At 35.9% G+C, this 12732-nt stretch overlaps 1 protein-coding gene across 1 annotated transcript in view; it reads left to right on the plus strand.

Moving 5' to 3' along the window:
* LOC131152179 (DNA repair protein RAD50) overlaps window positions 1-12732 on the plus strand; it is a 105812-nt gene that overhangs the window by 21436 nt on the left and 71644 nt on the right. The window contains exon 5 of the mRNA XM_058103894.1: window positions 6297-6411. Within this exon, the coding sequence (XP_057959877.1) occupies window positions 6297-6411 (115 nt within the window). The remainder of the gene's footprint in view (window positions 1-6296; window positions 6412-12732) is intronic.

Genomic DNA, 12732 nt, shown 5'->3' on the forward strand with positions numbered 1-12732 from the left:
ATAAGGCACTTAAATGTTTCTTTTGTCGCAAGAAGGGTCATATGAAGAAGGATTGCCTGAAATACAAGAAATGGTTAGAAAAGAAAGGTAAACTCTTATCTCTAGTATGTCATGAATCTTTTTTGTAGAAGCTCCTAAAAATTCTTGGTGGATTGATTTCGGTTCTAAAATCCATATTGTTAATACCATGCAGGGATTTCTCAACCTAAGGAAGCCAACGGAAAATGAGCGATTTGTCTATTCAGGAAATAAAGGACAATCCTCGGTCATGGGTGTTGGGAAATTTATAATAATTTTGTGATCGGGCTTTGTTTTAGATTTAAATAATGTATTTTATACACCAGAATTTTCAAGAAACTTGATTTTTGTTTCGAGGTTGGCCATAATGGGTTATGGTTTCTTATTTGAAAATTTTGTTACTATACTTAAAAATAAAATTCCTATTGGTACTAGTATTTTAGTTGAAAATCTTTTCAAGCTTGACTTAGATCCTGATTTTGAGCAAAATTATTTATGTTTGAATGTTATTGTTGGGATTAAAAGGAACCTTTTAGATGAAAGTTCCTCTTTATTATGGCATAAGAGATTGGGATATATCTCTTTAGAGAGGATTAAGAGATTAGTAAATGAAGCAACATGCATGGAAATGGAGCAGATGAAAGACATTCCATATGCATCTGTTGTGGGAAGTTTAATGTATGCTCAGGTTTGCACTAGACTTGACATAAGCTTTGCCGTTGGATTGTTGGGTCGCTACCAGAGTAACACAGGATTCCAACATTGGGTAGTTGCAAAGAAGGTGATGCGATATTTGCAAGGAACCAAGGATTACATGTTGACTTACAGACACACTGATTTTTTGGAAGCAATTGGGTATTCAGATTCAGATTTTGCCGATTGTGTAGACAGCAAAAAGTCAACCTCTGGATATATTTTTCTTCTTGTTGAAGGAGCTATATCCTAGAAGAGTGTGAAACATAAAATTTTTGCTACGTCTACTATGGAGGTAGAATTTATAGCCTGCTATGAAGCATCAACACTGGCCTTATGGTTAAAATTTTTTATCAATGGTCTCAAAATTGCTGATTCTATAGAATGATTGATAAAGATTCTCTGTGATAATTCTGCTGCAGTGTTCTTTTCTAAAAACAATAAAAGCGGAAGCAGAAGCAGAAGCAAGCATATTAGCATAAAGTATCTTAGTGTGAGAAAGTATATCAAGAAAAAATTGGTTATAGTTGAACACACCACTACAGACTTGATGATTGTGGATCCAATGACCAAAGGTTTACTGGTTATGCAGTTTAAGGGTCATGTGGATAATATGAGCCTTTGTGGCATTTAGTTTTTTCTTTTCTTGTACTTGTTGACATTTTGTCACACAGAGAGTTATTTTGATGAATTATTCAATTTTACGCGTATAAAGATGAATTCATCATATTTATCGGGATATTAAGGTTGGACCTGAATGATGTTGATCATTCATGAAGTTTTTCCTAAAGTGCTTACTTATGAAGTATTATGCATTGTAACACATAGAAGGGAATGCTTGATAAATAAAGCGCTACCGCTATGGTTCCTTGTGTAGTATGACTTAAGTGAGTGAGAGCAATCACTATAAGGATTATGTGCATGCAATTAAAGTTATATCATGACTCATTTAGATAAAAAATCTGTGTTATGTGGACCAAGTGGGAGAATATAAGAAATATTTATATTTTTTTTTAAATATTCCCTTAAAGTGATTTACATTTCGCCTTTATTTTATGGTTCCAATAACCACATTAAATGGTAGTTGTGATTATTTACATTCCACATTAAGTGCACTTGGTGGTTATTTATCCAATGAGTGCATGGATTAATAGTCTTATTAGTGATAAAGTTACAAACTCTTCATATTTGTTCCTTGATGGATGGAACCAATGAGGGAGCTCAAAAGTCATAAGAGTTATGTGAAGGGTCCCTAGTCTTGCCTATAAAAGGGCCTTTGTATTCCATCAATCCATCCCATCAAGTCTAAGGTAAAGACTAGAAGACACTTCATAGAATTATAGTTCTCTTTTTCTAGAGATTGAAGCAGTTCTTAGTAGTATATTTACAAGTTAAGCACAATGGATGGACGTACAAATTTCTTCCGCTGCTCATGTTTTTAACATGTTATTCTGTTTGATATTCTTTCAAGTAAACGTTCATGAACAAAATGCAAGCAAGACGCGAAGGTTTATTGTGGTTCAGTCTAATGTGACTTATGTCTCTTTAAGAATTGGGTATTCACTATACCAATTACAATACAACTGCTCTCATCACACAGACACTCCGCTCACAATAAACTTGCTATGTAAAGCCAATGGACAACATCAAGAGATACATGATTCAAGTTCAATTAATTTAACAAACAACAATGAGTCTAAGCTCAAGTAGTTTAGAAAACAATAATGAATCTAAATCATGCAAGTACAGGATACTCATAAAACATTATATGTGAGATCAGAGCTTTCGATGTAAGAATTTTAGCACAGCAGTGAGTAACATCATCAGTAGTACTGTGAGTCAACTTACGGCTGTCTGCAGAGTGTGAATCGACTTTTGCAGTAACTCAGCGAGTCAGAATATCAGCACTTCAATTAGTTCAACACCAAACAATGTTTTGAGCAAGGATTACTGAGCAAGAGTGGGAATATGTCCATGAGCTATTCAACTTGTAAATTCGTGTTGTCCATTTTCAACTGTCATGCAAATATCAACAACAAATTGTTGTAATTTTCCTCAGGTTTCCCAATCCCAATAAAGTCGATAGGTGAAGAATAATCACACGTTGGAAGATGATTCAAGGCTTTGGGCCTACGTCATAAGCTTATCACAATTCAACAATTTCATCCTCTAAAAAGATCTTGTGTTGAATTGAATTCCCAATTTTAACATTGAATTTTGCTGCCTGCTCCTTGAACTCTTCTATTTGCATTCGCTTGCCCTTCAAGGAGAGCATCATGTGGTCTACCATCTATACAGTTGATGGAGCTTTTATTTCTGCATTGATAATCCATGACAACCATAAATTCAGGGTCACTTGAAATTTCTTTATTTCTGGGATCATGTGTAATGCATAACAACAACAATTTCTATTGCATCCTTGATGGGCTGTTTTTGGATTTCAAGTTCCCTTGCAATTTTCTCTTTTCTGTGATAATATGTGTAGTCCATAACAATTTGTGCTTCATCCTTGCTAGGCTGTTTTGAGATTGAAAACTCATTTAGTCTGAAATAAAAACTCTTTGCTCTTGAGATGGTAGATGATCCCATCATAACAGTCAGGGAAGAATTCTGATATAAACAAACTTTTCATCCTAAGCCAGAGGGACCTTTGAGTTTTGTCTTATTGTCTTTGGTAGTATCTTATTCTATCCCACTACTCAGCCGCATGGCTCAGAAGCTTACAAGATGCAAGTCTCATCCTTCTTGTTTCTGATATCTCATTGTATTCAAAATGAATATCAAGATAAGCAGCCAATATATGAATTCTGTCTTCAAAGAATTTTCATTGAAACAAGCAATGTCCTCGAGAAAAAGCATAGAAGCCCTCTTAAGTTGTAACATTTCCCAAATTCATATCTTGTCAAGAATTTGCTGGTCTACCAGTTCTAGGCTGTCCTATTTCTCAACAATAATTTTGAATATACAGCGTAAATTCCAAAAGAAATTCAGAATTAAACTGGACTCTAGTTGTTCGCAGTGCTGAATTTTCCTCGAAATGGCTCCAATTCAAATTTCTAAGTTCCAAGCAGTATTTCTGAATTTCTTGTTGATACTCCAAGAAGATTCCACTAATAAACTTGAAAAAAGGTGTGCTGGCACACTGATATTTTCCTCGAAAAATATGTATCGAAAAATCAAAGCTGAAGCAATTTCTAAATCTCAACGTCTAAATCTCATGAAGGAAAACTAATATAATGCAGTTAATCTCAAAACACTGCAGCTAGAAGCAATTTCTCACTAGTCTGGAGGTTGCAGAGAGGCCTGATGGTATTTCACATGTGCATTGCTGGCATATGGGGCACATGTGTTGCTGGAAATGCTCTTCTTGTGATGTACCTCTGGCCGGTAGTAGATCAAGGGGTGGTGGTTTGGGTGATGATGGTGGCATGTCAAAATAAAATTCAGGACGGGGCTTGGGAAGGGTGTTGGACAGATGATGTTTGGCCGGAACATGGTGCTTCTTCAGTGATTGGGCAGTGAAGGACTTCTGGGGATGGTGTTTTGGGGGGTTCTGTCTTGGATGGTGTGGGTGGTGTTATGACATGTTGGCTGCAAATTAGGGTTTGAATTCGAGGGGCACTGCCCAACTGTATTTTTGAAAAGTTGCAGATGAACATGGCTTCGAATTTCCAGTTTTGTGTTTGTTTTTTTTTTATGTCTTTGCATGAATGATTGGAAGTATCTGGTCTGAAGCAATGTGAGAAGAAATTAGAACTTGGATTGTTCGCTGGTTTTGAAATTGCGGTTGTTTTGGTTATTGGAGATCGAATGTTTGGATAATTCTTTAAGGGATACGATGTCAGAAAGTTACATATGTAGGACGGAGGAAGATTCTAAGTGAAGTGAACCTGCTTTGATACCAAATTGATATAGGTAAGAAGTAGAAATTCAGAAATCAGAGAGAGAATTATGGGAGAGAATCATAAAGAAGAGAAGAAGAGAAGGAGAAGAAGAACAGAGAAGGAGAGAAGGTAAATAGGCTGCTGGACAGCAGAGAGCCGGACAGAACAGATAATGAACAGAAGAAGCGAAGAAGGAAGAAGAGAAAAGGGAGCAGAAGAAGGAAAAAGGAGAAGAAAAGAGGGAGAGGCTGGTTGAAAGGGGGGGAGGGCAGTTTGGAATTCTGGGCTTCAAATCTGATAACTGATTACTAATAGAGAACAAACAAAGTATTTATACAGCCTCTATAAAAAAAGTACTTGTGCACCCAGCAATACAACTGAAACAAATAATTACAAATAACCCTAACGAAAAAAATAATTACAAAATAACCCCAAAATACTTAAAAGACACTAAATAACACTAGACAAAGTGAGAGCTTGAAGAGAGATCATGAGAAATTCAAAAGTACCGCAAGAAGTTGGGGGCTGAGCTTCGAACATCGCAGGGGTAAACTAAGATTGGGCGTGGGTTGTGTTTAAGTTACTTGCCTAATCCCTCTCGTAACCTTAAAACAACATTTAGACTCACTATTCACTAAAACCGAGTTGCTCACATTACACAAACAGCCTCAAATCAAATGCTGCCATCTCTCACCAAACCCTTTCCTCACAAAAATCTTATCCAGGAACTTCCAATTCAATCTATCATAAGCTTTTTCAAAACCCAACGTAAAGATGATTCCCTTCTTCCTTCCTTCTTTGAATATCCTCAACAACCTCATTGGCAACCAAAATGATAGCAATTATTATTAGTGTAATTATTATTTTTATTGTTGTTATTGTTGTAATTATGTCATTATTTTTACATTAATTATTATCCTTATAATAGTAATGATATTTATAATTATTTTTTTGTTTTATCATTAATGTTGTTGTTTTGTTATTATTGTTGTTGTTTTTATACTTTGAATAGTAATAGGTGTTATCATAATAATTATTGTTCTTAATAATAATTTCAAATCCATTCTAATTCGACAAACCATACAAGGAGGGTGGGGTTAAGATTTGATTTGATGAGTGTTAAAAAAGGTCAAAGGGAATTTAATAATTTAAGATCTTGCTTAATTATGATGGGAAGGGTTTGAAAGAGTTTCTTGAATATGCTATCTTAATTCCTTTGTTATTTTTCTTTTTGTTTTATTTTCTAGTCTTGTCTTGTCGTCCTTCAGTTTTTATTTTTTTTCTCACAAAAATTTTCTTTTGCTAGAAAAAACTTGCAGTTAATATTAATACACTTTCGTAGAATATTTAACATATCTTTAAAGATGTTCGTCTATGATTTAAGATGTAGTATAAAATGGATGTTTTTGTTTTTAAACCATTATAGAATTTGGGACAATATTTTGTGAATATAGAGGTCGTGCATAATCATTTTATGTACCAATCAAGTGTAAGAGGCTTTTAAAATGGCTTGTTTACGTAATCATTCGTATGTTGAGCAGGCAGTTATTGCCCAAAATCTTTTTGGAATGATTTTCATCTATGTTCTATTTGTTGTCCTTATGTTTCAGCCGTTTGCTAATCAGTGGTTACTGTTATTCATTGTTTCTATGCACAATATAGTTAATGAGTTGAAAGAAATTGTTTAATATTTCAACTCAGATACACTAAGGCTCTGGAGGTCATTAAAAAGCTTCACAAGGATCAGGCCCAAGAGATAAAGACCTATAAACTGAAGTTGGAGAATCTTCAAACCTTGAAAGATGCTGCATACAAGGTTTCTTCTTTTTCTCATTTTTTTCTTGTAGGGCAATTTTATTAGTTCCAGCATTAACTTGTGTGATGCATAAAAAATGCATATAAACTAAATAAAATATGCAGTCAATTTGATAATGATTGTGAAATGTGTGCATTTAATGCTATTGTAAATATTTATGCGATAAATTTAAGCATGAAAAATTTGTACAGCTGTATGAAAAGCTGTACAAGCTTGATCGTTGTTACATTGTCATTAGAATATGGTTTTACATTATCATTAGAATATTAGGTAGTTGGATATAATGAGATAAGATGCTTGACTAGGCAATACTAACCCCAGATGAGCACTTTGTTTCTTTTACACTCATTGTAAATGTTGAATAACTGGGTAAAATGGAAGACCCAATCACAATGATTGGTCTCTCCCTCTATTCACAATATATGTCAAAAGAAATACCAATGACCATAATACCTTTACTAATTCTCACTTGTTAACATAACACTCACGCACTAGCAATGCTAAATGACTAAGACAACCATCAACACTCTCCCTTAAGTTGGAGTATATATATATCATATGTTCCTAGCTTGTTATAAATGAATTTAACATGAGCACCCCCCAAGGCTTTAGTATATAAATCAGCAAGCTGCAAATTAGAATTCACATTATTGGTGGTAATGAACTTCTGCACAAGTTCCTTTAGAACCAAGTGGCAATAAGCTTTAATGTGTTTTGTTCGCTCATGGAAGATCGGGCTGGAAGCAATATGAATGACAACTTGATTATCACACATCAGCTTCATAGACTGAGAATATGGAAAACCTTGTTCTTCCAACATGTTCTTCAGCCAAACAAGTTCACACGTAGTGCAAGCCATGACCACGGTTTTAAATCGCAGTAGTAGGTAGCGTAACGTAACAGTAACGGCTGTAACGGGAAGTGGGAGTAGAGGATGTTACATAACGGGAAGTGGGTGTAACGGCTGTGAATTTTTTGAAGCACGCTTGTGCATATTAGCATACTTGCATGTTTTAAGCTTTTAGCCCTTCTTAGAAATAGTTTTAGTGTATTTTGGATCCTTTAGTTCAAGTAACTAAGTTATTTGGTAAGGGCAACAAGTTTACATTTGTTTTCAACCACCATGGATAGAAATATTACATGTGTGCGCATATTTATACTTCTCATTGTTCTTATCTGTGATAAAATTCTTTTGTGTGCTAAATTAATTAATAAAACAAAATACATTATACACTCCATTAATCTATTAGACACATAAGACATACGAATAAAACAAATATAATATAACTAGAAAGGAACGAAGGTTGAAGTTGAAAAATATATAACATAAATATCACATTACTAATATTATCAAAATGAAATATTTTCCTAACAAGTTAGTATTTTCAAATTGTTAATTAATGCATCTCTTATGAGTATTTAAAGAAATAGTAAATTTTGTATCATTGTCATCCTCATTATAATCTTTTCTCCCCCCTCGCCACATGGTATATGATTTATGAAAAAGAGGGAAAAAGTGAGAAGAAAAAGTAAAAAAATAATATAATTTTTTTGGTGTTATAGTCCTGTAGCGGTTACCTAACGGCCGTAGCGGCCTTTATGTAATGGTCACAGTCCGTAATGGCTGCTACAGTCGTGATTTTTCTTCCCACCAATTTCGCGGTGTGTAACGGTATTGGTATCCCATAAAACCGTTACATAACATCGTTACGTAACAATCGTAGTCGTTAAAACCATGGCCATGACCCTATTCTCTTACTCAACACTTGATCTGGCCACCAAAGTTTGTTTTTTACTCCAACAAACCAAATTTCCACCAACAAAGTAAGTAGCCGATTGTGGATCTTTTGTCGGAAGGTGACCCGGGTCGATCTGCATCAATATGTCTCTAAATATGAGTGTGACCTTTATCCCTGATATAAGAAACCTCTCCCAAATTGCTGCATTCTAGTGACTTGTTCTTGGAGCATCAAGAAACAGACTTACAACACTTTTTGCGAAAGATATACTTGGATGAGAGGCTATGAGGTAATTCCCCTTTCCAAGAGGTGTTTGATATCGTCTTGGGTTGGGCAACAAGTCACCCATATCTGATACTAGCTTATTGTTAGGATCCATAGGTGTATCAATGGGTTTGGATCTCAATAGTCTAATCTCATCTAAACGATCTAGAACATACTTCCTTTTCGGACAAGACGGTTTCGATACAAGATCTTAAAACTTCTATACCAAAGAAATACTTCAATGGTCCCAAATCCTTTGTTTGAAACTTATTTTGCAAGGAATACTTTAGGCTCTAAATACCTTGATCATCATCACCATTAATCACAATTTCATCCACATAAACAATAACCAGAATCCTGTTGGATGGAGTATGACAATAAAATACATAATGATCTACTGCACACTATTAAAGACCAAACTTAAGTACTATAACATTGAAACGACCAAACCATGCCCTCAAAGACATTTTTAAACCATAAAGTGACATCTTGAGCCAGTGCACTAAGCTTGACTCCCCTTGAGCGACAACTCAGGTGGTTGCTCCATATAGACCTCCTTCTAAATATCACCATGTAGGAAAACATTCTTCATGCCTAATTAGTGTAGAGGTTAGTGATAGGTGGTGGCTAAGAAGATGAACAAACGTACTGAGGCAAGTTGGACTATAGGGGAGAATGCGTTTGAATAGTTCAAGCCATAGACCTGAATATATCCTTTAGCACCAAGGTGGGCCCTCAATCAAGCGAAGGAACCATCTGGGTTAAACTTTGCAGTATACACTCAATGACAACCAACCTCGGTCTTATTAGGAGGCAGATGTACCGATTCCCAACTATCATTATTCTGTAGAGCATGCATCTCTTGTATCATTGCATTCATACACCCAGAATGGGATAGGGATTCAGAAATAGACTTGGGAAGAGCAGTAGAAGACAAGGTACTTACAAAACAGTAGTATGAGGTTGACAAGAAATAATAAGAAACAAAATTAGAGATTGGATGTTGGGCACAAGTGCAGTTACCTTTTCAAACAACAATAGTTGTATTTAGTGAATCAAATTTGAAGGGAACTTTTTTGAATTTTGTTGGAATTGGTGTATTCACAAGAGGAGGAGGAGGAGGAGGAGGAGGAGGAGGAGGAGGGGGGGGGGGGAGGGGATGAATTGGGTATTTAAAAATTTATGCTTAGGTTCGGTTCAAAGCATAATTTAGTAAAACACAACCTAGGGTCTGTCAAAGTATTTCCCAATTTCACATATATTCTATTGAGCAGATATTTAAGTAGATAAAGCAAACTCAATATATGAAACAATTAGAGCAATAAATAATAACATACATGTGCAGTAAATAAAGTGCGGAAATTGAAAAGTGCTAATACTGCCTTCATCCTCACCTCAAGTTAACAAGCAAGAGGATTCCACTAGTTGCTCACTTGTGGGTGGAGCGACACCATTTACAACCTCCCTTTCTTTACTAGGTAAGGGAATACCTCAGGTTAGATTAACAGGGCTGACTCAACCTTTACAACACCTTACCAGGATTGTCCTCCTAGTTCTCCTAAATGGGTCTGAACCAGTCCGGTGCTCTCCTAACCGAGCCTGAGCAATTCGGGACTATTCACAGGGCTAGTCTTCCTCTTCCGACCACCCGTCGGGAATACAACAAATATTCAAATAATTTTTGTGTACAAGGAAGTGCTTTTACGACAAGCAGATGTGTACAACAATAAGCACAAATACACTCATGTATGATATGCAAATAAGCTCAATGTGAGAATGTATATTTTTCACTCAAAAATATTTCTCAATAAAGACTGAGTGTGAAAAATAATCTTCTTACAAACAAAGAGTAAGAGACCTTCCAAGTAAAGATATTATAGTTTAAAATACGCTCAAGGCTTTTCTCAATAACCCATAAATTTTCTCAAAAATGATTTTTCAAACACAAAGCTTAAGGGAAGCAAGGGTTTTTGCTTTCAAATGAACTTACAAAAATAATATGTGTGTGTGTAAGCATGGTTGCAATAAGACTTTCCTAGCACAAAATATATGTGCTCAAGTCTTTCAAAGTAACTAATATAAATTTTATCCCAATTATATATATCAATAAAATATATGAGAGATTCAAGAAGCTTACTCTAAAAAAGAATGATATTCAAAGTATGAATATTGAGAGTAAATGCTTTGAATAAAAATGCCCTAAATAAAACCTCTCTTCCAAAAGAGATTTTTCAAATGAAGAATGACAAGAGAGTATGAGTAGTATGCTTTGAAAAGATAGAAAGAATTTGAGCAATAATAGGGTTATGAGTATTAAAAATTTCAGAGAATTTTTCTTAATTTTTCCTAATTAAGACAAATGAAGAGGTACATATAGTTTTTGCAAAAAATTTAATCGTGGGGACAGCAAGGGCATTTTGGAAATTGTTTAATTATGAAATTTTGCCAACTTGAGAGGTTCTGTCGACCATTTTCAAGGTTTGGTCGACCATATTGCTAAGTTTGGTCGACCGTGGCAATTTTGAACTGAAGATATGGTCGACCGTCTTAAGGCGATTTTGAACCCTTAGTGAGTTTAGTTGACCATGGCTAGAGGTTCGGTCGACCATTCATAAGGTTCGGTTGACCGTGGCCAGTTTGAACTACACAAACGGTTGGCCGAACAGTTGGGGGGCCAGACATGTTCCAGTTCGGTCGACCAAGGATGATACGTTCATTTTAGAACGGTTGATCGTGAGAAGTCAACTTGTTGACTTCTCTCCGATTCGGTCGACCAATGCTTATACACTGCCAGGGATTCGGTTGACCGAGGCTTAGTCAACTTTGGACTTTTCAGCCATCAAGGTGTTTGGTCGACCAAGCTAGTTATTACTAGAATGGTTCGGTCGACCGGGGCTATTCAAAAACACATTTTTGGCCCTAATTATGACCCTAAATTTATGTGAAAAACCTATATGATTTTAGCACTTTTAGAAAAAGGTTTTGTGTGAAAACTGTTGGTCCCTAGGGTCTGTCTACAGTCATTGAGCTTACATCCACATCATGCATGTCATGCATTTATTACAGACCAAATTAAAAACTAAAATGCATTTACAATCAGAATAAATATCTCCTTCTTTGCTCTTCCGTCTTTTGTGGAAAACGCCAGTTGATGTGAGCTTTAAGGTCTTCTGGCTTCCACTATCCATTCCCTTATGTGTGCGCTAACATATTAAGTCTGCTCAAACACTAAATAGACACATAAGAACCTTGCGGTTTGTCATTATCAAAACCAGGGATTGGACTCAAAAAGTCAACAAATTTGGTGGGAAAATAATAAGAGATCTTTAGAAGAAGGAGATTTAGTGAGATTACAACATGGGATGAGATGAATTGAGCCATGTTGGAGCAATTTGTACCTTCCAATCACCAGCAGCATGCTCATCTGCAACTCTTTGATTTGAAGCAAAAAAAAAGACAATGGTACACTACACTAATAAGTTGTATCATTTGGCTACTTGTGTTGACATAGACTGGAAATAGGATGTGATGATGGCTTTGTACATGTAAGAATTGGAGCGAGCTATTGCCTCCATGCTTTCTGCATGCCATCACATTACAGTCATGAATGCAGTACAAGTTGCCACTCTTATCAAGGACAGTATGCATCACAATCCTCCTAGAGCTACATCGACCCTTGGTTTGAGAAGACTATTAGTGGAGTTGTGTGTGACAAGTCAGCTGAGCAGTTGGGTAAAGAAGCTCAGCACACCACATCCTGGAAGACTCCTAAGCATTTAGGAACACCTTCTAAGGGCCATCCATCAATCAAGTGCTTCAAATGTCAAGATTTTGGGCAAAGTGCTGCACGATGTCTTTACCAAGTCACTGCTATTGCAGAAAAAGAAGATGATGATTATACCATCCAAGCAACTGAAGCTGAGATAGAAGTCCCAAGTGACTTAAATGATGATGGCAGTGTGAAAAACTATTTAGTTATTTGACCTATCCTCACTTCCTACAAGGTTGAAAAAAAAAAGAAGATTGGATTTGGAGCACACCAAAATCTTCAGACTCAGGTGATTTGTCATAAGCTGCTTTGTGCTTTGGTTGTTGATCCTAGAAGTTGCACAAATGTAGTTTCTAAACAAGTCATGAAGAAATTAAATTTGGGAGTTGAACCTCATGCAATCCATGCAAAATCACTTGGGTGAACAATACCAACTGGAAGATCCATGATTGTTGCTTGCTTTCCTTCAAGTTGGTCCAATTGTTGGGACAGTGCAGTGTGTTATCCTTCCTCTTGAAATTTCTCATACCCTTTTACCAACTGGAAGGT

The sequence above is a fragment of the Malania oleifera genome, chromosome 3 (assembly GCF_029873635.1).
Source record: "Malania oleifera isolate guangnan ecotype guangnan chromosome 3, ASM2987363v1, whole genome shotgun sequence".
Classification (NCBI taxonomy): domain Eukaryota; kingdom Viridiplantae; phylum Streptophyta; class Magnoliopsida; order Santalales; family Ximeniaceae; genus Malania; species Malania oleifera.